The sequence below is a fragment of the Corvus kubaryi genome, unplaced genomic scaffold (assembly GCF_017639235.1).
Source record: "Corvus kubaryi isolate FWS band 111438036 unplaced genomic scaffold, C.kubaryi_AGA036_p1.0 37357, whole genome shotgun sequence".
In the NCBI taxonomy this organism is placed as follows: Eukaryota; Metazoa; Chordata; class Aves; order Passeriformes; family Corvidae; genus Corvus; species Corvus kubaryi.
The window spans coordinates 3,249,936-3,274,558 of record NW_024581117.1 but is presented as its reverse complement, the minus strand read 5'-3'; the positions used below and the strand labels follow the sequence as shown (position 1 = coordinate 3,274,558).

Sequence of the window (24,623 nt, the reverse complement as noted above, 5' to 3'; positions counted from 1 at the left end):
AAAAAAAAAAAAAAGGCAATGCTTCTGCCTAAAGAGGAGGCGCATCTGAGAGCTTGCTCTGCCAATACAATGAGCAGGAGGAGAACTCGTGAAATCAAGATCAGAAAAGCTATGATGAAAAACAGTCAACAGCTGTCATCTGAAGATTTTAAATCCCAATGAAATTATCTTTCCAAAACAGATGTTACTGCTTAATTCAAGGTTTGGGCTTGACATTTGCTCAGTATCCACTCATGGCCTAGGTCAAGCCAGTCAGAGAAAGCAACTACAGCAATTCAGTCAGGCCTGGAAAGTGTGCTGTGCAGCGGATTGCTCAGCACTGGCCATTTGTACTTCAGCAAAGAAGCAAATATACAAGAAAAGAAAGCTGAAACGTAATAGTGGGTTTTGCAATGCATTTGAAGAAATTTACAGGTCTATGGAAAAAATGCTAGTACTTTTGTTGTGTTTTCAGAAAAGATGCTATTGGTCCTGCCTACTAGAAACTCACAAAATGCCTGAATTCACAGACACATATCACCGATTTCCATCTTATAAATTAATCCTGTGTCATATTTCAAGGCCTCTCCCCTCGTCCATGGAATCTGATACTGGCTTTTCCCTCTCTATTCGCAGACATCTGAAACTGATATGGAAGTGCAGCACAGTCATGAGATTAAAAGCACTTAAACACTTACTGCTAGTCTCTACAGGGAACAATAGTACAGATGGGAAATTTGTATCTCTAGCTATCATTACAAGTTAGTTGGAAATAAAAAAGCCAAAGTCCTACTTTCAGAAAACTTATACATAGTAGAAGTTATGACATCATTAGTCAAAACAAACAGAAGCTGCTTTCTCGTATGTGAAATATTACAAAAACTTTGAACAGTAGCTGGCAAATGACATACTGCATGCACCTGTTTTGGAAGCCTCAAAATAAACTCAGAAGCTAAGAAATAAAATGTTAAGGAGTGAATGAACTGTACATACAGGCTAACTGGCACATACACGTGAGAATTCTCAACAGTGTAATTCACAATGTTTAGTCAAGAGTATGTAAAAATGTAATCACTTTGAGATGGCATTATGCATCTGCAGAAGTTCATGGGCCTAACAGGTATTTTTATTGAAAAGGATAGAAGAGAGGGTCATTGTTTCTAAGGGTCTACTTTTTTATTAAATGAGTGTATCATCTGACATAATACAGAAGAGTTATGAAAGATGCTTTTAAGGCAATTAAGAGATGTGAAGTTAGTTAAATATACAAACCTATTAAAGACAGTATTGCTGGACTTTTTTCTGCTTCTTGTTGATATGCAGGTTAATGGAATGTCATGTATGGAATTGTTACTTCTTAATTCTATCAGTATTGTATATAAAAATCACAGCTAAATTTCTACAGCTGAGTTTCAGACATGTTGGGTTTTATCTTCTTTGTCACTCCCTCCCTTCACACACATGCAAGAATACAGAATGCAAACTAAAGCACCATCCTTGCTTTAGTTTAGAGATGAACTACATCACTACAACTCAGCTAGAGCCAGTTGACATTCCAAATTTTGGTTTCAGTGGCTGATAGCAGCCCAACACTTATCCCTAGCTGGGTCCTGGCAGCTCAGACAACAGTGAACACATTCAAGGCATCAGAAGGATCTTGTGAGGTTTACTCCTTTCCAGCAGCCAGACAGCTGGTTAAAGGAAGATGGCCAGTGCAAGCAAGGGAAACTCCTCCATGGCATTCACTGGTGAACAGACCACCTAAGATCAAATTCCCAGAATAAGCTACTCTCTGCTAGGGCAGCAAACGGAATGTCTACCATGACCATATCTTTTCAATCCAGGCAAGCATTTAGGAAAAAATTGTATCACAAGTAAGGAAAACTTGCCAGAGAAGTGGATTTAAGCAGGCCCACATCTGAACACTGCTATGAATTAAGTGCTAGTGGGATGCCTCTAGCACCAGAGCATTCAGCTACGGTGGTTTAACCACTGATGTTGCCCAAAAACATGCTGGTTGCTTAAGAAAGCCATTGCAGACTAAAGTATAAGAAATTCAAATACATGCTCCATGTGCTTGTGGAGGACTCCTCCCATAACATTACAGGTTTTGACTTTTCAAACTTGGGTCTAGCAGAAAACTGCCTTGCCATGTCAGAAACTACCACCTTTCTACACCCTTCTTATATCTATCACAGAGAAAACTGCATTTTATTGGAGTATGACATTACTCATTCACACAGAACCTTAGTACTTTATTCTGTCATTAGACAATACAGCAATGAAACAGTATAAACCTGACTGAACAGTGTTTTGTTTAGTAACTGAAAGTAATTTGTGCTAGATGTTTTATCCTACACTTCCGTAATGTTAATGCTTCAGATGTTTTTTTTAATTGTATCCTTGCCAAACCAAACATATACCACAGACTTCGGCTCACTGAAACTAATATCATCTCTGTCTATTAACACCTCTTGGCACTTACAATGCTGAGAGTACAGAAACTTAATCACAAATGCTAGAAGTAATAGATTAAATGTTACTGTTGGTCAGCTAAATTGCAGTATCTGCCAATACATGACAAAATAAAATATATTCTGCTTTTTATAGGCACTCTACTGAGATCTTGATTAAATAAAAGCCACAGAAATGACCTTATTTTCCTGCCTGAAGAAAATCCACAGAATCCACCCAGCACCATGCTGCAAATTCAGCAGAATTCAAAAGCTCTAACTTAGCAGTCTTAGACTGGAAAGAAGCATAATCAACAAAGAAGTAAAATCTACTGTCTGTATTTTTATTCAAAAAATGCCTTGAAGCAGAACAATTTTGAGAAGTTCTCTATGTTCAGTGCACTGTCCAGAACCAGGGTGTGTGCTGGAGACCGAAGGCATGGGAACAACCTACTTGATGTCTGATTTCAGGACTTGTTGGCTGGTTCAGCATAAAAGTACAGCCTTGAAGGCTCCAAAGAACATTTCCAGAAAGTAGCAATTACAGAGGAAAAGATGCAGATTGGAAGGATAGTGCAGAAGCCACTATATGAGAGCTCTTCCATTACTCAGATCTACCAAATTGCTCTGTAGCCTTCCACTGGCAAACTAACAAAAGTAGCTTCAACATCCCACAAAATCACAGCTTATATCAAAGTTAGATCATAATTCAAGCATTGTGAAAGAGTAAGGAGAAAGAAATACCAAAGGTTTATAACCACTATGCTAAATAGGGCAAAAAGAACGCCAGTACAGATGTATCTCTTTTAAGTTACAGACAGCATCAATTAGGTTTCTTCTTTAGAGCCTCCTGAAACAAGCAAACCCTCCTTAATATTTAAATCATTCAGTTTTTCTTACAAAGCCAAACACAGGAAAACAAGAATGTACCAATTAACTACTAATTTTGGTTTTTTACTGCCTTCATTGTACATTTCCTTCCTGCTTGAACTGACTCATCTTTATTTATCAGGATATTGATTTTGTTACAGAAAGTTAGAAGAATTTTCATGCATTCAGAATTTCATGCATTAGTGGAAAAATAAAAACACAGTGAAAAGTTACTTAAAAATTCCTGTCCAAAAACTGTAAAACCCATCTAAATATAATACCCATATCATTCACCTAATTAATCTGCAAGAACCAGATATTGAAATTCTTTGCCAATCTTTCTTCTATGTAGTTAAAGTTATATATAGGCACAATATGGAGAAAACACAACCAAAGAACCTCACATCCAACAACCAGATTAGACATTAAACCAAAACAAACAAACAAACAGAAAAACATTCTTCCTTTGGGTTAAAATTTTAGATTATTTATCATTCTAGACAGAGCAGTCTGCATCTGTTTCCACTAGACAAATACCTCTGAGTTAGTTTAATCCCATGCTTTTCAGTTATGGTATTCAGGCAACAGAAAACTGGGTTGCTTGATTTTACTTTTTTAGATATGTGTGGCTATTAACAACAGAAAAATTGCAACACATCTTTTTCTGAATTTTCATTTTAAAATATTTTTAATCAAAAAAGAGAAAAAACCCCTTTCTTTGCAGACATACATTATGTGTTTGCTACTTTTTCACTAGCAAACTGACTGACAGGGCAGGTAACTTCTGTTATATGACTCACTGGGAACAATATTGTAAGAAATCAGTCAACAGCACAACAGAAAATATCTTTCCACTTCTTACAGCCAAGGGACACTAAGTACATTGTTTTTCTTTTCCCTTGCTCAAAAACAAATGCTACATTCTAAAAGCATTTTAAATTCAAGATACATTAATTCAAGATTTTATATGCAAGAATAGTAGTCCAAGTAGCATCTTTGAGTAGCATAGCACAAGTGTTGGCATTACAGCTAAGTAACACAGGACAGCAAATTCCTAAGGAAAGTTAGGATGGTCTGTCACTACTATTCTCTGTGCTTATTTTTCTAGTTAAGCTAGAAAGATGTTCACAAAACCTCTGGGGACAAACTCTTTCCTTAGGGTAAAAACATAAGCCATTGCTACCTGTCTATGCTCCTTGCCTAAGACAAAAAACCTAAACAAAGAAGTAAGCAAACTACTGCTGAACACAAAAATGAAGGCAGTGAGTTGCAACCTTCATAGGAAATTTGTCCCTCAAACTGGAAAATGTTTCTGTTTTGCTTGTTCTCTTTTGTCTGAATAAAAACCCCATATTTCTTAAATGAATAAATTATAGCATTGGTCATGGCACACTGTTAAGTGGGCTGTACTGCAAGCAATCTCCTGCCTGCAGTATCTGTTGACAAAGAACAGCTATTGGTATAGTACTTTGAGGAGAACACTGTCCAGCTGAAAGCTGCAGTCCCACATTTAGCAAATCTGGGAAGACTTTCATTTTGGAAACATTTTCAAAAAGAAAAAAAGAGTTCAGGAAACATCACTGATTTCCTGAGAACACCATGAATTGCTTGAGATCATTGGTAGTTTCATAAACTTCATAAAGAAGCACAGAACAAAACATTTTAGTAACAACTTACCAATCAAACAATTGGATATTACTTGCTAAAAAAAAACCCACATGCGTAATTTGGGAGAAAAACTGATCCTCAGCCAGATAAACATCAAGGAGATGAGGGAACTACTTTAAATTATGTAGGTCTCTTGTTACAGAAGGTACTCAGAACAAAACTTTCAAGCATCTTTAATATTTACTATTATGTTTCAAAAAGTTAATATTTCCAAACAACAGATTATTTTTAAATATAGATGAGGGAATATAAATTAAGAGATGTAAGTATATATAGGCATCTTTCTGCCCTTGGTAAACTGCAGTGCCAGATGCTAATGGAAGTCTGGCACCTGGATAAAGACCTGATCTGTTGGCTTGATAAACAGATGACATTAAAATTCTAAACTTTCAATGTAAGTTTTTGAAGAAGTTCATTCAGCAGCTTCACAGTTCTTTGGTTTTCTTCTCCACTACGGTTAAATCTGTATGCAGTACGGATAAGAAGGTTATAAACTTCTTTGCTTGTATCAGTTGTCTTGGTAATCTGAAAGAAAACACAGAAGATGAAATAATGCAATTATGTTGCTAAATACTAAGAATTCTTCGGCAATATTTACAACAAAACCAGATTTGTCCCTCACCACTGAGTATGTGAGAAGCAACTTCTGCCTGAGGTATCGCTTTTCATACATCCTAGTGGAACTGAGCAACTTTGAGATTTCTGCTGTTGTCTCAAATTTAAGTGAGACAAATAAAGATGCAGAAAGTTTTTAAAGGAAACACAAATGAATAGACATTGTAACAATTTTTAAGTCATTGCTATAGAAAACAACTAAAAGCACATGAAGGTTCTGCCTGTATTTGGGGAGACAATCCAAATCTGTACAGCTTTCAAAAGTAAAAATAAATCACTCCCCCAAAAGATGACAAAAAACAGGAAAAAGACCCTAAGCTGCAATTTTTGCAGATCAGCAGGAACATGATTCCTCTGCTGTGTTAAACCCAAAGTCTACTAGGCTAAACAAAACCACAGCCATGCATCCCAAATCAGTTCCACACCATTCTGCCTTTCATATGTTGTCTTTAGTCCTTATCCAATCACATGGAGAGCCTACCTATACATTAGTGATCATACAGTCAAAATTAATCAGACTGATAAACCAACAAACTGGCCTGCAACAGCTCATGACCACCCACCACCACCCACCCAACACTTTCAATACTCAAGAGTTTTGAAAGTTAGTTATACTGCTATCTATAAAGAATCAGAAGATTGCCTTTGGTCCTCCTGGAGGGGCTTAAAGTAGCAGGCTAATATACTACAGCATCACAGCTCAACAGCTGCACTCTCTTCATGAAGAACAACTAGAAATAGCAGTTTGTAAAACTATATACAACCCCCCTAACTTTATCATTACATTCTTATGCTGAGAAGAAAATCGTGAACTTGCACCCTAGGATGTGAAAAATATCTTAGCCCTTCTTAAACAGAAAAATGTTATGTCTTTTTAGTCAGCCAGCCGTGTCCTAAAATCAGATGCATTACACATGCCATATATCCTATACAGTTCTATATATAAGACCACATTGCTGCTGAATGGAAAAAACTTTTGGAAGTGTTAAAACTACACACTGGCCCTAGACTGCTTGCATAGGGGGCATGCACTTCTTAGAAGAATATGGTTTTATGGTTAGGAATAGATTTCTAATCCTACACTGAGATAGCACTGTTTATCTTAGGAGACACAAACACATTTTAGAGTTTGCACCAATATACCTGAAGGCTGTCATCACCAGGAGAAGACATTATGGCAAGCTTCCAACCTTCTACTCCTCTTCATTGTCTTTCACACCCAAGAGACACTGTCTTAGCTCTTCATTCTCTCCTTCTCTCTCAATTACCACACTGTTTTCCTCACTGGCTTTGCCAGCGCATCAAGCTTCTGCCACATCAATGCTAAGATCTAGCAACCAGCTGTTCCACCCAATGAAAAACAGTGAGAAGAGAGTTCCATCATCTCTGCAGTAGCTGGATAATTTAGGGAGTGATTTTTATGGGAAAATCAAAACGTTTGCACATTCTTTCTATACCATGTGTAACTGAGCTGTATGTATCCCTTAACTGCAAGCTATTATTTCAACTGTTTCTGCATCTGTATAGTCACAACAGCAACCCTGTCAGTGAGATCAAGAAGTGAATGGAAAATATTTTGACTGTAGCTAAAATAGGTATGTACCAGGTTAGATATGGCTGTAGTAGTCACAGTCTTCTTTAATTCTCTGTTATGTGTTTTCTTTATTAAGAGGTAGAAACTTAAATCCAAAATAGTAAAATGAATATATATTCAACTTTAACTGAAAAAAAAAGGGAAGAAACACTTACATGGTAAATACATTCCTGGGCAATCTTATGTCCACCATGCGAAAAGAGCAAAAAGTTGGTCAGAAGATGTGTTGTAAGACACTGGTTCCAACACTGCTCTATACCTGTTATCCTATGTACAGCAGCCTCCAGGTCTTTGAGAGAAAGGTCTGTACAGCTGAAGAGCATCATTAGATGACTGTAGACTGCTTGAGCTTCTACCTGTAGGAAAGAATTTCAAAGGATGCAGGATCAGAGAAGAGTAAAGGTAAAATTTATGGTATTTTTCCTTTGGATTTATTCACTAAAAGAAAACTGAATCCTTGGAGAAACAACTCAAACATGAAAAGAATCTGAATTTAAGCAGCAGGAAAACCAGGGAAGGAAGGGCTGTACACATTTCTTTTACACTGATTCACCCACACAAATGTGGACAGATAGATTTTTTTATATTCTTTGGTCTTACAAATGAAGCAGACAGGGCATCAAGCCAGGATCTTACCTTTTTTAATAATATAAGGAAATGGAGAAAGTCCCTCAGCAGAACATGGTCTGATTTTTGCATTGTGAGAAAAAGAACAAAGGCTCCTCAAGGGCTCATTTCAGTATTGCTGCTACGAATCAATTAAATCCCCATGCAGCCTGACCTCAGCTGATAAAATGTTCTGGTAAGAATGTGGATTTTAACTTCTTCCTGTGTTGTTCGCAACTTACGTTTTTATGCTGTGAGTTAGACAATAAAACCTAATTTTTACTGGGGGTAGGAAACAGAAGACTTTGGCACCTCTAGAAAAAGAACTACAAGCAGCTACTGCAAAAAGATCCTAACAATAATTCTGTTCACTGTATTAAAAATTAACTGAAAAACTTGTAGACGAAATGCAAATGAGTATCAGCTGGATCAACAGAAAAATACACCACTGCAGACCCAAAGGAAAAGGACACCTGTTTCTCAAGAATGTTCACTGGGACAATTTTTTTCAGACATTTATTTGACGCTGACCTACTCTGTTAACAGTATCACATAAAATAGTCTGAAAAAGCTGCTATTCTTGCGTTAAGTTTGCAACTACATGTGAGGCACAAATAATACCAGGATCCACAGAAAGGTAACTGAATTCCTCTTCTTTATCCCTCTGTGCATCACACATGCCAAAGACTGCAGATGGATAGTAGCCAGCCCTGCTCCAAGAGCTCATGTACCCTAGGAATCTCAGTCTTAGTGCCAGCCTCCAAGTTTTGTTCCCTCAGTGTTTCAGAGCCTAAAGGTATGAAAGGAGTGCAACAAAGGAATAAATAATGAGGAGCAGAATATTTAGTCCTGCACATATGAGTGAACTCCAGTGAACAGCAAAAATAGCCTTTTTCTTCTTTAAATAATTTAAACTCTTTGTATTACACTCTGGCTGGTTATCAAGGTGTTACCTACAGTACAGAGGAGGAAGACAAAATCTTAAGTCATGAGTGCACACAAAAATAACACTGAATGAAAAGTACTCCAGATTGACATCTGCCAGGAGTTGCCACGCCATGTTAATCCTTAACTAGTGAGAGGTAGAAAGTGGAGTTGAGGTAGAAATCACTTCAGTGGAAAGAGCTGAGAGCTAATCTGCCAAAGGACAAATAAAAAAAAAAAAAGCAAAAACCTAACTAAAGGCAGAAGCTTTGCATGAAGTGTGGGAATGCTTCTGAAGTAGCCTGACCTGTGCAAAAAAAAAAAAAAGTCTCAGCTCAGATACCTAAGAAAAGAATGATAATGAACTGAAATATCAGATCTCTGGGAGATGAGTCAATGCGTGGGTTGTCAGTGGAAAAGCTTTTTTCTCACCAAAGTTTGTCTTATTTTATGACTGAATAACAAACTGATGGAATAGGGGACACACAGGGAGATTATTTCATATATGGCACAAAGTGATTTCATTCTGTGGAGTAAGAACAATATTCCATACATTGATCTGCACCTGTAGTGCAACAGTTTCATTCACTCATGTTTATTGCTCATGTATTGTCTTGTTTCCCAAAACTACATTCTAAAATTCTTTACTTCACCATAGCTCTAACCTAAGTCTGCTCAGCCAACATCCCATCCCCTGCTCCTAGACTGTAAGAAATTAAAGAGAAAAAAAATTTTGTAAGTAATTGGGATGTGATCTTTCATGTGTAGTGCCATCTGGGAGGCAGGAGGGGAAGGAAAGGAAATAAAATATTGTATAATACACTGTTGTACATGGACCATTAGATGTAAATTTAAAGTAAATTTAAATTTACTCTTGGGGTGTACTGAGCTGCATTTTTAAATCCAGCAGAATCCATTTTCAAATTAAGGAAAACTAGACAAGTTGCAGCCTTTTGAATCTGGGCTTTGTAGATCAAATTGCTTGGGCTAGTTCAGACTTGCATAATAGGTTTAAATTAAAGGCTTTAAAGTATTTGCCTGCCTGCACAGACACACAGCACTCTTTGTGTAGTACACTGGGTAAGGTTAGAACACTGCTCCTTCTCTTACCAACCCAGCATATGGGAATATCACATATTTATTACAGTATCACATGCCAAAAACTGGAGAGAAATCAGAATAGTTGGGCAAGGTTAGGATTCAAGGCTGTGTTTGCTAAGTATCTTCACGGTTTTAGCTGCTGTGATTTCTCTTGTTTCCTTCTCAGAAGATGCCATAACACAGGCATGCTGAATTCTGCCACACCGATTTAAAAAATACCATCACTAGGGTAGTTTTATTTATGATTTAAAATACCCTGGTTATCCAAAAGAAAGCCAAGGAGGTGCTAATCTATATCACATCCTTTAAAAAAAGAGGAAAAATGTTTTCTAAATGTCACAAGAAAAAAAATCTTTAAAATTCTCCACTGCAACGCAATTCCCAGAGACCTTGTAAAGTCAGTACCTTTCATTTTTCTGGTGTTGCGCTGTTTGTCTTACAGCAATAAGATATAATCAGATTATTGACTGCTGATTGCCACTTACTATCACTCCATTACCCACCATGGTTTGAGTTCTTTGTTGATTTTCATTCTTAGGACAGTAGTAAAATGCCAGCAGCCACAGCACAGCATCTGGTTCTACAGCAGCCTTCAGTAATTGTTCTGCTGCAATATCCAGCCATTCTCCAAAACAAGCAACCAAAAACCAGATTTCAAAAAGGTCAGTGAGAGAACTGGAAAACAACACAGATAAAATTAAGTACTTCTCATTATTTAACATTTTTAATTGCCTTAAATTAACTACAAAGGGTGCTGGCGTTTAACTTAAAAGAAAATCTTTAAACTCTTCCACAGAGAATACCTTACGTACTAAGCATACTACCATGTACCTCTTAATCTATTATCTGAAATCACAATCAAATGAGACACACCCGGTGCTACTACAGATCAACCTGGACAGTAGAACAGACTATCCTTAACAGCAGCTTCTAATAAACTGTGACAAAATACTATGAATGAAAAGATACATAATAAAATTAATCCCTACTTTTATACTGTTCAGCTGCAGGATTTCCAAACCTTTAAATCATATCTCACGTATTACACTCTAACATACTGTTGCCTTTTACTTTCTCTCTGTTGCTTTCCAGGCTTATTTGCTGCTTTTTGGTAATTCATGAAGTGCATCTTTTTTGGCAATTCATGAGGAATTACATTTAGATGGACTAAATATAAAGTTTTAAAGCATATTTTAAAGTATATCTCCTGACTCTTAAAATTCATGTCTTCTTCAATGAAAATTTTGAAGGTGATTACAGAAGTGTTATCACTGTACCAAAGGTCCACCACTCGTCTCCACAGTTTCTCATGTGCATTCCTTTAAAGCTAGAGAAGACTAAAGAAAAGAGAACTAATGGGGAGATGCAAACTAATGGTAGGTGTCTCAAAAGCAAAAAGTTAAACTAAGTGTGGAAGGACAAACAGAAGAACAGCTACATTAACATTAAGAACTAGGAACAACTATTCCTAATAAATTTGGCAAAACTTGAAAGAATTAGAAAGTTTTCTTACGTTTTATTCCTGAGGACTCAAAGAGCTGCTGTGCCACCTTTACAGGGAAACTACAAGAGATCTTAGAAATTCCAGGAGTTGATGAAGTTACCATTATCTTTAATATTTTCTACCATTACAGTGCCTGTTTTCGAGTCATGTACCCTCCACGTCTGTCCCTACCACTGTTTCTTGCCTGCTCTGTAGTGGGACCTATGCTCCAGCGTCATTTTCAAATTTTTCTGAGACTTACCCCCACAAAACATACGTAAGTTCATCATTTTATCAACTGATTTCTGGTTTAAAATGTCATGTAACTTCTACTGTTCACCGAGACTACTACATATAATAATAAATCACAGCAAAGAAGCAATCTGTTGATTAGAAGGACACAGAAAGCACTTTGCTATAAGATTCACATTTGGTATAAAATAAAACCCCTGAAAACCAACCTATGTAACATGAGAGCACTGGACATAAGAAGCAACAGGATATGCTGTGTAATAGTATTTTTTCTCCTCTGTAAATCTTATTAAATAGAAAGAATACAGAATCAGGAGTAAAGCAATAAAAGAAAATTGAATATGGTTTCTTCATGGATATTAGTATTGAAAACGTTAGATCCATTTTCTTTGTAACTGGGAGGGGTTTGGTAGAAAACATAATTGTTACAGGAGTTCAAAAAGGAAGTAAGAGTATATTCTGGCAAGTACAACACTAAACTAGTGTACTATTCAAAACAAAGTGGGAAGAAGACTATATATATAAGCCAAGAAAGGGCTGGGCAACAAAAACAGAACAGACATGGTTGTATTATTGTAACGCATCACAGTGCGTGATATTTGTTTTATTTATTTGTTCTAAGCTTGAGTTTTGTGTTTCTTTCAGAAGTCAGGGTCAGCTATGGGTCACACTCCAAGGACAGAAAGGTTTGACACACTTCAGGGATGAACAGGCGAGACACAGCACTGAACTGCAGCTCATACATAAAGTGAGAAGCTACCACCAGACAGACTGGCCTCAGAGGCAACAACAAAAAGCTTTTTTCTGCCACTCAGCAGAAAAAAAAGCCTCCATGAGTTAACTGAAACCAAGCATGGTTGCACGTATCTCTGTTCCAGTACACAGGGGGAAAACTGGGACAGAGTGGCTGGATAGCAGCCAGGCAGAAAGGGACCTGGGACTACTGACTGACAGCAGCTGAACACGAGCCAGCCCAGGTGGCCAAGAAGGTCAATGGTACCCTGCCCTGTATCAGCAATAGTGTGGCCAGAAGGACCAGGGCAGTGATTGTCCCCCTGTGCTCGGCACTGGTGAGGCTGCACCTTTAGTGCTGTGTCCAGTTCTTTCCTCAGTTCAGGAAGGATGTTGAGATTCTGGAGCGAGTCCAGAGAAGGGCAACAACGCTGGTGAAGGATCTGGAGCACAAGTCCTGTGAGGACTGACTGAGGGACCTGGGCTTGTTTACCCTGGAGAAAAGGAGGGGCAGGGGAGACCTTGTTGCTCTCCACAATGACCAGAAAGGAGGGTGCAGCCAGATGGGGGTTGGTCTCTTCTCCCAGACAACCAGTGACAGGACAGGAGGACACAGTCTGAAGCTGCACCAGGGGTGGTTAGGTTGGACAGTAGGAAGAAGTTGTTCACAAAAAGGGTGATCAGACATGGGAATGGGCTGCCCAAGGAGGTGGTGGAGTCACTGTCCCTGGAGATGTTTAAAAAAGACTGGATGTGGCACTTGGTGTTGACAAGGTGGTGTTCGGTCATAGGTTGGACTTGATAATCTCAAAGGCTTTTTCCAACCTAGCTGATTCTGTGATTCTTGTGACCTTGTTTTGCAAGTCTGGCTGGCCTTGGTGGTCTACATTTCTTTTGATATATTTCAAGTTTAAAATCAAAATTAATTTGGTTTCTTTGAATTCAAAAGCTGTTTAACATTCTTTGGATAGCTCACTCTCAGAGCAGACCTAAGCAAACTTGTATCCAAGCTCTATCCGAGTCAGGTCTCATCGCACTCCTGATAAGAAAGAATTACAAGGCAGTAGCAGATAGAGATGTAAGTTTTTTCATTCTTTTCATATAGTCCCAGAACATCCCTACCAAAGCATAATTCATATATACAAACAAACCCCAAGGGCAGCAGGTCAGACACATGGAGTGACAGCTCAAAGAGTAATGCAACAAAAATGATACAAAAATGTCTGGCAGTCACATATTTATGAAAACAAAGAAGTTTGCAGTTTGGACGTTTGCACAAGCCTGCAGAAAGCCAAGCTCTTTCATAAAACAGGGTTAAAAGTTTTGAGGGAGAAAAAGGAGAATAGACAAGTAAGCATTTCAATTATGGAGCTAGGTATTTGTTGGAGGGAATGACAGAGGCTTATTGGTCAGGTATACAGACGCTATAAAGCTCAGGTTCAGTAAGTAATCTAAGTCCTGTTCTTAAAAATAAAGCCCTATTTAGAGAATAATAAGAAAATGATGAAATGTAACCACTAAAGACTTCAAATGACATGACCTTTTGCAAACTAACATGCAAAGGACAAAAAGTTCAAAGATCTTATACTCCTTACCTAACGTTTGTATCTTCCACTAACGCTTTGAGCATATCCGAAATGTGTTTCAAGTGTTGAGACCAATATGAAGTTGGGAGTTCTGAGGATGGAGGATGAAAACAAAACTCTTAAAATCATAGCCTGTCCACTGGAACATAACAGTGAAACATTAAAGTAGCTATAAGATTTCTCCAACTTGATTCAGTTATCACAAAGCAGTTAAAATTTCATTTTAAAATTTCCCAGTTTTCAACAATACCTGTTACTGTGTTTCATACAACAATTCATTGATAAAGCCATGTGAGGAAGTACAGCCAGGAATATTGAAATGAAGCTGATGTTCCTTTGCTCAAGGAATATTAATATATAATCAGTGCAGTAGCATTCGCAGAGGCTCTTGTACTGAGCTTTAATTATTGTTCATATAAAACTATACCATATTGAACAGTGGTTTCTTGATCTATATGAGTAGGTAGCCTGAAAAAAAATTAGGTTTGCAATCTAAAATATCAGAATTCAAGCCTCAGTGAGAAACAGAAAGCCTGCGTTTGAGAAATACATATGAATTTTTCCATAATGGCAATTACTGATATTATAACATACGAAGATTGTAGTATTTTTTACAATCTCTGTAATGTGGCTTCATTCCTACATAATTATGCATTCTTTGTTATTCACTTCTGATTTAGTTTTCTTTAAAGTTACATCTGTACTATTGTTACATAAGAATCAGATGTCCCTGCAGAAAAATACATTAAAAGAATATTATTAAAATTGCTAAATCAAACACACCCTATTAAGGAAACAGCAAAAAGTTATCTCTATCCCTTTTAAAGTTATTTTAAGACATATACAGACCATGCAGATTCATAATGCTGCAAATACTTAATGAAAAGCTTACCAGAAGGACGTCTGACTAAGCCTCTTACAAGGGGCTGGTGATGGAATGGGAAGTAGGCCTTCAGCGGAAATTTATGCTAAGATACAAAATCATTATTTGAAGAGGTTTCAAAACAAACCCACAGTGAATACTCTCATCTAAGGTAGTAATTAACCATACAGACTGAAGCAAGAGAACAGAAAATTAACTCTATAGCAAATTTTAGGATTTTGCATGAAGTGGATATTTAGGAAAGGATTGCTTATAAAAAGTAATTATTTATAGATTTTAAAAGTATATGCATTAAAAAAGATTCAGAGCATGAAGAAAATGACATCTTAATAGTCTTAATCTTTTTCCCTGTAATCACGTAAGTTTTCGCTCTTAATACGCAGAGCTTAAAGGAGACACTAATTTAATTTCATTTTCCAGTGTAAACAGATTCACAGATCCTATTAAACGAAGAACTAATAACATGTACAGAATCTGAGGGCGTTGTGTAGATTATTGCCAACTGTTCAAAAATGGAAACCTAAAATGCTTGGGATCTGATTCAGCACCAGGTAGGGCAGTCACAGATAACAGACTTGCCCTCTGTTTATCTGAGTACGTGTGACTTGTACACTGTGAACACTGCTTGTGTAACTGAGACTAGCAGTAGCACCCCTTTAGTCTTTTTGTTCTGCAAACATGTACTACAGGCAGGTCTAACACAGAGCACGTGTGTGCAAGTACAACACCAACTCCCTTTGAGACAGACAGCCAGCCAGGCCCATGTGGTGGTGACCACTGGCACAAAATCTAGCTGGAGTCCAGCAAATACCAGAGCACAGCAGGGTCAGTGCTGGGTCCTATTTAACATCTTCATTAATGAACTGGATGAAGGGGCAGCGAGTTCCCTCAGCAAGTTTGATGATGACACAAAACTGGGAGGAGTGGCTGATACATGAAAAGGTTGTGCTGCCATCCAGAGGGACCTTGACAGGCTTTAGAAACGGGCTGAAAGAAGCCAAATAAATATCAGCAAGGAGAAAGTATAAAGTCCTGCATTTGGGGAGGAATAAATCCAGGCACCATTACATGCTGGCAGCCACCCAGCCAGAGAGCAGTTAGCAGAGAAGGATCTGGGGACCAGTGGACACCAAGGTGAGCGTGAGTCAGCAGTGTGCTGACTTCTTCCTAAGTAGGTTGAAACCCCATGTTCCATTTATGCTGTCTTCAGTCTCCAAAAACATGAAAGAAAAAAGACTATCTTAAACCCAGTACCACTGTCTTTTCCTACTCTTCAGCTTTTTTTCTGCCAAAACTTGTTCTTTCTAAATGGTCTACAAAGTTATTATATAAGACAGCTATTTCTGACAGCTGCCACACTGCAACAGACAATCACACTTCTCCTATCATGCAAACCTGTGAACTGCCAGACATGAACCAGTTCTTTTGCAAATTTTATGGATGCATGTTTGCCTAGTGTTATTTCAATTAACTGTCTGTAGATTCCAAAGGTCTCAGGGACCAGGCAGAACCCACTCCATCTTCTGTCATTAATGTTTTTACCATTCTTCTACTAAATGGAGCACATTATGTCCTGTCAAGGGAAATCAGATACCACAAAGACAGATATCTTACGAATATATGTAATGACGGTATGACCAAAAAAAACCAAGAGATATGACTGACTTAAAGTTTAGAAAGCAATCTGTAACTGCCTTTTTGCAAGCAAACTGTTAGCTAACATTACAGCTGATTCACAAACTGTGAGACAAGGGACTTTAAATTCTATCATTGAAGATAATACCTTAATTAGAACTCCATGACTTAAACTGTATACAAGTGAAATAAAGGAAACTAAATATTTAAAACCACTTCAGAAAAATGGGCAGTAGTCCATGTTGCAATGCCAGCAGGTGAAGGACTTTCACCTTGAAGAAAACGCATCACCTGCACAACTCTTAGCTCTTGGGTGTCTGATAGGTGTGGAATCTTTTACTTTCATTCTCACCCACTGATCCCACCTGGGGCTACACAGTGTGCTGTTCCATGCAGTCAGGGTGGCATAAGATTACCATGCACAGCACTCATGTATTGAGCAAGACAGCTGCCTGAAGCTGGAAGACAGATTCAATCACATTGCTAATTAAAGGCCAGTAATGCCACAATTTTCAAGAAATCCCAGCATTCTCTTAACTACCATCTCTCTCAATAGATGCAAAAAATCAAAGGAACTGGAAATTTTCTTAAGTCCAAAGTGAAGGGCTTTCAGTGACAGGGTACTTTCCAAACTTGCACCATATGAATTTGATTTCAAAAAACAAACAAGATGGTTAGGATGTGAAATGCCATGTGATTTGGGAATCTGAAATCAAATTTGCAAGCTATAAGTAAGGTAAGACTTTTTCATAGCTGTATTTTGAAATTTTAAGGTAAGAAACTGATCCTGCTCTTGTTTTAAATTAGCACAGAAGTAATTCCACTTAATTTAGTTCAGTAAGACCTGTATAAACATCTGTGCAGAAGAAGAGAAACTAAGCTGTGAAACTTGAAAATTTAGACCAAGGAAAATTTCTGAGAGGCCACTGCTGAAGACCAGAAACTGAAACCAGTATGTATTCTGTGTCCCAGTATGTATTCTGTGTCTTTTACTTTCTGAACAGACAAATATGACTATTCAATATCCTACTTATAATTATTTAGGGGACTGGGAATGGGGTTGTTATCTCTACTTCATTTATTATCAGAGACCCTGCTACTGCAAAAGAAAAATGCATCTAGCGTTTTTCCTCCTTTTTATCAAAGATGAATGTTCATGCTCATGTTCACTCTACAGGCAGAAGCTTCAGCATCAGGGGAACTGAGCCTGTGAAAACCACTTTAGGCAGACATACTCGATGGTTAAGTCAGGTAAATTGCTCTTACATACTGGTTTCACGCTGTAATTTTATGCGCAGGTGAAAATGTTTGAACTGAACTTTATCTATGCAGCTACAGAGGGATGCTATTATTTACCTCATTATATTCAATCACTTCTCTTAAGCGTAGAATTGCTTTTCTTTCCTTCCAAAATTCTGCATGTTCTCACTGGAAAAAAACACTAAGAAAGAGATCTTGACTAACCTGTTTGTTTTCATTCTGATGAGCCTGAAGGAAGAGCTGTGTAAACACCTGTATTATTGTCATAACTCCTGAAGTTCCATCAGTTTCCATCAGTGCATTCCTAAGCATTGAAAAATTAGATATGACAGATCAGGTAGTGAGTCTGCCCACTACACCACTGTTAACTGAAATGAACGAAAAAGGTACATTCTTTGTATGCTGTAGATTCAAATTGTGTCTGAGCTTATTACACCACTAACAGAAATACTAACTTTGCAGGCTTTTTAGACTTTATTTTTAATTAAGGAAAACCAAAACCAAACCACATACACAACTCCTACAAAGAAACTAGACTTAGTAAATATATACAATATACATGCAGACACACAGTTTTTCCTGCCAATTGGGGGAAATAAGTATAGAATTAAAAAGACTAGCACAACTTTATTAGCCAAATTTGGCATCTGATCAGTTTATTGTGTTCAGAGCAACTATTCCCATTACTAAGTCAAGCACACTTTATGGTGTTTTGTGGGACTGCATCCCATGGGCCACTCTAGAGGTTCACAAAAGGTGAATGCTTCAACTGGCCTTCTACAGTGCAAAATAACCTTGAGCAAATGGAGCAAGTGGACAAAACAGGTAGCAGTAATTTTCATTCTCTTATTTGAAAGACATATAATAGAAAGGAGAGAAAATGTTCAGAGTAAGTTGCCAGTGAGATGCAAGTATCAGAGAATTGTTTCATTCCTTCTAAAAGATATGAAGAGCTAACACATTACTGTAACAGAAATCTCACGAAACTACAGGCAAATATAATCCCTGATATAAAAAGAAAACACAGTACACAGAAACTCAAGACAGTCTAGTTGCATGGACTTCTGTACAGCCACACATAGCAAGAAAACTCTGAGAAATAAAAGCAGGAAGTAATATCACTGTGATAAAATAACTTAGCACAATTATCTCAATATGCATGCAAATAGCAGGAAAAGTTATTACAGAAAGAGTCACAATGCTTAGATCCATACTTGTAACAGAACACTAACTCCAAAAATAAAAGAAGTTTCACACCAGCTATAGAAACCTAACACAGTTTCCAAACAAGCAAGTACAATTTCTTTATCAGCAGATCTCTAAAATCTCACACGTGATTACAACTGGAATAGTATCTTAACATCTGCACACCACTTGAGAATAGTTGGAAGGATGTTAGAGAAATACAACAGAAATAAACACAAGGCTGCATAAACCAACTGGTCTGCAAAAGCCAGCTAACATATACAGCTTCATGTAAATATCAAGAGGACATGAGACATAGTATTCTTGAAATACATCAAGGTTTTAATACCAAAAATGTAGAGGAACAAGCATACTAAGCAGAATAATTCAAAGTAAAAAAACAGAGGAGAAATGTAGACTTACAAACAGCAAAACAACATTTTTTAAGACAATTTGAAACATTAATAGAAGTGCAAAGTTTTACTAGGAAATACTGTGTTGGACAAAGTCCTGCATTAGCTAAGAAACAAAATTTTATCCATTTCTACTGTCTACCAAAGGGAAAGGTTGCAAAAGAGTAGTGAAGTCATGTGTTTTTCTCAGAAAACATTTTATATACCATGACCTTAAATAAGCCAAGAAGCTTGAACAAATTTTGTCTTCCTGTACCATCACAATATACAGCCTCCAGCCTAAGACATCAGCACACGTCTGCTGAAGTCACATCAATTTCTCAGTGCATCTTGTTTTGGGAAAGTGATTAGTCTCAAATCTTCAGAAAATGCCACCTGTGTGCAGACACAGGACCACAGCAACAAAGGACTGCCAGAGCAGTAGCTGCCAAGTGGCCTCACTCTCATAATACAGTGGTCTACGGTTTCTACAGCAAAGACTGTTCTGTTAGTGCCTGCATGAACCTAAACATGCACACAGACACACAAATGCCCCCAAACAGGTGTACCTGGGAGCTCTGTTTTCTTAAGAAGGTAAACACTTGATGAGCAAAGGATGTCAGTCACTAAATACATTATTGTTGTATTGGAATTGTTAATACTGAAAAATTAGTAAGTATTAAGTCAAGAGAAAAGAGAAAAGCCACTGAAAACTGAGTATAAAGGATTAGAAGCCCCCATGTGGTAACCAATATATTGGTTGCTTCAAAATAATTTTAATGCATTCAAAACCAAACTCATTATAACAGGTGGATCAATAGTTCAATGCCGTTAAGAGCCTATCTAACATAAGTCCTGAAAAAACATTAACAAAATATAAAAGAAGCTACACTGGTAAGTGCAAAAGTTTTTGCTAAATGCCACCTTCATGCTGGCATGGGCAAAGCCAGTTCAGCATTTATAATTTTCAGCTCAAAACTGTATTTCAACCACAAATCTCTACTAAAGTACAAAATAAATTACAAATTTTAAAGGCTAAAATACAATGTAGTCAACTGTACCAGTGATTACTATAATGTAACTTTAAATAAAGTTCATTAGATTTTTAACATTTTTCATTATTTGCAGTGCACTACACAGAAGGGGACTTGAAAGCACACCGGTAAAGAAGAAGATATCCAGAAATTATAGTATGTTGTAGATTATAATATTGCTTCTTCTTGTGAAGAAAACCTCAATGCTTAAATGGGTCATTTAAAACTCTTCCCACAGTAATTTCAAGACTTACTTGAAAATTTCATTTACAATTCTGAAAATGGCAGGATGGCTTGCTGCTTGTGGCTGTCGATAAACAAATGAAAGAAAATTAGATATTAATAAGAAACAACTCAAGACAACTGTCACTGCATAATTTACAGATTAACTCATGGATGCTATTACATAGCCATTATTAAACTGTAACTCTCAGATCAGCTCTTACTAAACCCTCAGATTTTCTCAGGATTAGAATTCTTAGGATTCTCCACAGCGAGACCAAGCAGGCTCAACAGCTGATAAATGCAAACACCTGGAATCCTAAACTGTTTATGACAACAATCACTACAAATACTAAAGGTGGCAGACAGAAAGAACACGTTGTTGCATGCAATTGCTAGAGGCAAGACACAAGGAGTAGATTTTCAAAAAGCTTTTCCTTCCTCTTTGCAGACAATCCTTTCTGGATGTGCTTTGAGACTCTTGCTACATCTTCAAAATTAAATTCCAGAAATTAAATTGATTTTATCACCTTTGTCTTTAATAGTTTTGCATGCATTTTAATCCAAGACATTTTTTCACAGTATTATCTTCTTTGTGAACTTCAGAGTTGCTAGTACAAGCTAAATACCTCAGTGCATCAATTTTTTTTTTAAACTAGTGAAGCCTTTTACCATGCTCCCACACGAAAGACAGTTTTGAGAAAGTTGTTATCTTAAACATGCACCAGTAAACACACTGCTTTTTAATTCCATATTCTTAGGCTTTTATAGAACACCTAGAATAAAAACCACTTACAATTCCCCAAAGTACTAAGTTAAAGTCTAAGTTAAAAAGCAAATCCTTGATTAGTGTCTCTGATGTTAGAACCTGAAGATTTGGTAAGACTATAGTTCTTGAACAACTAGAGTAAAGATTGTCTAACAAAATGCATTCTCTAACCTTTAGGAAGCATAGTGTTTATAAAATGGCATTTAGTAATACAGCTTAAAGTACGTAACACACTACTGAAAACTTGTATGCATTTGTTTCAAGCTAAAACGTACCAAGCAGAAAATTAATATTGTAATAATACATATAACTTACGTTTATAAAAAACCAACAGTTTTAATAATTATGATAATACTATTAATAACAATAACGCAAATAAAAAAATATCCTTTTAATTATACACAGGGAGAATGAGGACTTGGCTTAATAAAATCCCTACATGGTAATATTAGAAAACAAACAACCCTTACTAAAAACTGTCTAAAAACTGTCTCCCCGTCTCCCCCAGTTGTCTCTGCCATACTGTGAACAGGAGGCGGCCCCTCATTTTGCTGTTTTGCCCCGTTTTCTTTGCGCCGCGGCTGCAGCCAAGCTGTGCTATCGAACGTGCGCCACCTCCCGCTCCAGAGCCGGCACAGCTGGCGGCTGCCCCCAAATCCCACTGCCGCCGGAGGGAGAGAAGGAACCGCCGGGATGAGACGAACAGGAGGCACGGGCCTCTCCTTCTTTTGCGGGTTTCTTTTGTTTGTTTAGTTTTGGTTTTGGGTTGTTTTTCTGTTTGTTGGTTTGGGTTTTTTTTAAGAAAATGTTTGACTAGATAGATCTCCAAAGCTGCCTTCCAAATGGAACCCTTCTGAGGTTCTAGAGAGCAATGGAGAGTATGGTTTCAGCCCTGTGGGCTAAATGGTTGATTCAGTGACTTCCCCCACTGTCTTTCAGACACTCTACCTATCTTTGCACACACACTTCTATGATGATGAACCAACACACTGTAGCTTAAGACAGGTTGGATACAAACCAGAAAGGGTCCACCAGCACATTGGCTCACATACCAAAATCAAATCCTAGTTCTTTTGAACAAGTCCAAAATAAATATATACAAAGTGCCAGATGTGTTTTTATTTTGATTCCATCAATATTATGAATAATTTTATCTATACTTCCTCTTTTCTTCCTCATTAATGCCTGTTTCACTGGCTCTGTACATTGGGGAGTATCTTGACTGTAGAGCTCAGGCACAGTGGGGATAAGGCTGAGTGCCTTTGGTGACAATCAGAGGCACTGTCTCTCCCAGCAAGGCAGAGATCCTGCTGGGAGTCTGTTACAGACCACCCAACCAGGATGAAGTGAAATATTCTATCATCAGTGGATGTTTCATGACCTCTAGCCCTTGTTCTTGTGGGAGATTTTACCTTGCCAAGTGTCTGCTGGAAGCACAGCACAGTGGAGAGGAGACAGTCTAGGAGGTTCCTGGAGAGTGTGGAAGGTAACTTCTGACACAGCTGGTAAGGGAGCCTACCAGGGCATGCCCTGCCAGACCTGCTGTTTACGAACAGAGAAGGGCTGTGGGAGAAGTGGTGGTAAAAGGCCATCTTGGGCACAGTGACCATGGAATGACAGTTTCTCTACTCTTGGTGAAATAAGGAAGGGGATCAACAGAAATTCTACCTTGGACTTCCTGAGGGCAGACTTTGACCTGTTCAGGACACTGGTTCAGAGTCCCTCAGGAAACTGCCCTTAAAAACAAAGGGGTCCAGGAAGGCTGGACGTGCTTTAAGAAGAATGCACAGGAGCAGGCCATCTCCATGTGCCAACAGATGAGCTGGCAGAGAAGACAACTACCCTGGCTGAGCAGGGAGCTCTCATAGGAACTCGGGGGAAAAAAGAGAGATTATGACCTTTGGAAGAAGGGGCAAGCAACTCAGGATGTCATTAGGTCATATAGAGAATAAACTAGAAAGGCAAAACCTCAACTAGAACTCGATCTGGCCACTGCTGTGAAAGATTATAAAAAGTGGTTTTATAAATATATTAACTACAAAATGAGGGCCAAGGAAAATCTCCATCCTTTATTGGACATGGAAGGGAACAGAGTCACCAAGGATGAGGTACTTAATGCCTTCCTTACCACAGTCTTTAACAGAAAGCCCAGTTATCCTCAGGGCAGCCAGCCCCCTGAGCTGGTAGACAGGGATGGGGAGCAGGACAGACCCCCTGCAATCCAGGAGGAAGTTGTTAGTGATCTGCTGTGCCACTTAGACAGCCACAAGTCTGTGGAGTCAGATGGGATCCACCCAAGGGTGCTGATGGAGCTGGCAGAAGTGCTCACTAAGCCTCTCTCCATCATTTATCATCAGTCCTGGCTAACTGAGATCCCAGATGTCTGAAGGTTGGCCAGTGTGGCACCCATCCACAAGAAGGACTGGAAGGAGGATCTGGGGAACTACAAGACTGTCGGCCTGAGCCTGGTGCCAGGGAAGGTTACAGAACAAATCATCTTGAGTGCCATCACACAGCACATACAGGACAACCAGGGGATGAGGCCCAGCCAGCAGGGCTTTGGGAAAAGCTGCCTGACCAACCTGATTGCCTTTTATGACCAGGTGACCTGCCTATTGGATGAGGGAAAGGCTGTGGATGTTGTCTATGTGGACTTCAGCAATGCACCTCACTGCAAGGACATTACGGAGCTGGAGTATGTCCAGAGAAGGGCAGCAGAACTGGTGAAGGGTCTGAAGCACAAGTCCTGTGAGGAGCAGCTGAGGGAGCTGGGGTTGTTCAGGCTGGAGAAAAGGAGGCTCAGGGGACACCTTACTGCTCTGTACAACTGCCAGAAAGGACGGTGCAGCCAGGTGGGGGTCATCTCTTCTCCCAGGCAACCAGTGACAGGAGAAGAGGACAGAGTCTCAATCTGTGTGTACATCAAAAAGAATTTTGTCAGTGAAAGGGTGGTTAAGCATTAGAACAGGCTGCCCAGGGAGGTGTTGGAGTCACCATTCCTGGAAGTGTTCAAAAAACAACTGGATATAGCACTTTGAGATGTGATTTAGCTGACATGGTGTTCAGTCAAAGGTTGGACTCAATGGTCTTGGAGGTCTCTTCCAACTGTAATGATTCTGTGATTCTAAGCTGACAAGGTGGAAAACAAAGTGCAGCAAGAACAGATGGTTTATAAAGAAGAAGCTGACAAATTGTAAGCCCTCTCAACCTATTGCACTTTTCTTGTAACACACCTATGAAAGAAATAAAACTACTTTGGAAACCTATCTCAGAACCAAACACAAACTATAAATGACACTGATTCAATCACATCTCTTTTTACATACACAGGCTTTAAAAATCTATGTATATACATATCTATCCATTTCTGGTCAAGTATA

General features: G+C 38.3%; 2 protein-coding genes across 11 annotated transcripts in view; one reads left to right on the top strand and one right to left on the bottom strand.

Moving 5' to 3' along the window:
• The window catches only part of LOC121667187 (aminopeptidase O (putative)), a 244,882-nt gene that overhangs the window by 213,879 nt on the left and 6,380 nt on the right, over positions 1–24,623 (top strand). The window contains exons 17-18 of one of the 4 annotated variants that reach the window (XR_006016948.1): positions 11,445–11,570; positions 17,559–17,632. The exons of 2 other annotated variants lie outside the window; for them this stretch is intronic. The gene's annotated coding sequence lies outside the window, so the exon portion shown is untranslated. Of the gene's footprint in view, positions 1–11,444; positions 11,903–17,558; positions 17,633–24,623 lie in introns of those variants that run through there. One more of the 4 variants, XM_042033592.1, reaches the window with a different exon arrangement.
• FANCC (FA complementation group C) overlaps positions 2,756–24,623 on the bottom strand; it is an 80,677-nt gene continuing 58,809 nt past the window's right edge. For 6 of the 7 annotated variants that reach the window (XM_042033600.1, XM_042033604.1, XM_042033606.1 and 3 more), the window contains 7 exons: positions 20,507–20,559; positions 17,846–17,945; positions 14,756–14,831; positions 13,873–13,954; positions 10,314–10,485; positions 7,335–7,535; positions 2,756–5,495 (listed from right to left, as the gene is read on the bottom strand). In XM_042033600.1, coding sequence (XP_041889534.1) covers positions 5,352–5,495; positions 7,335–7,535; positions 10,314–10,485; positions 13,873–13,954; positions 14,756–14,831; positions 17,846–17,945; positions 20,507–20,559 — 828 coding nt within the window. In that variant the 3' untranslated portion in view covers positions 2,756–5,351. The remainder of the gene's footprint in view (positions 5,496–7,334; positions 7,536–10,313; positions 10,486–13,872; positions 13,955–14,755; positions 14,832–17,845; positions 17,946–20,506; positions 20,560–24,623) is intronic. The other variant, XM_042033607.1, reaches the window with a different exon arrangement.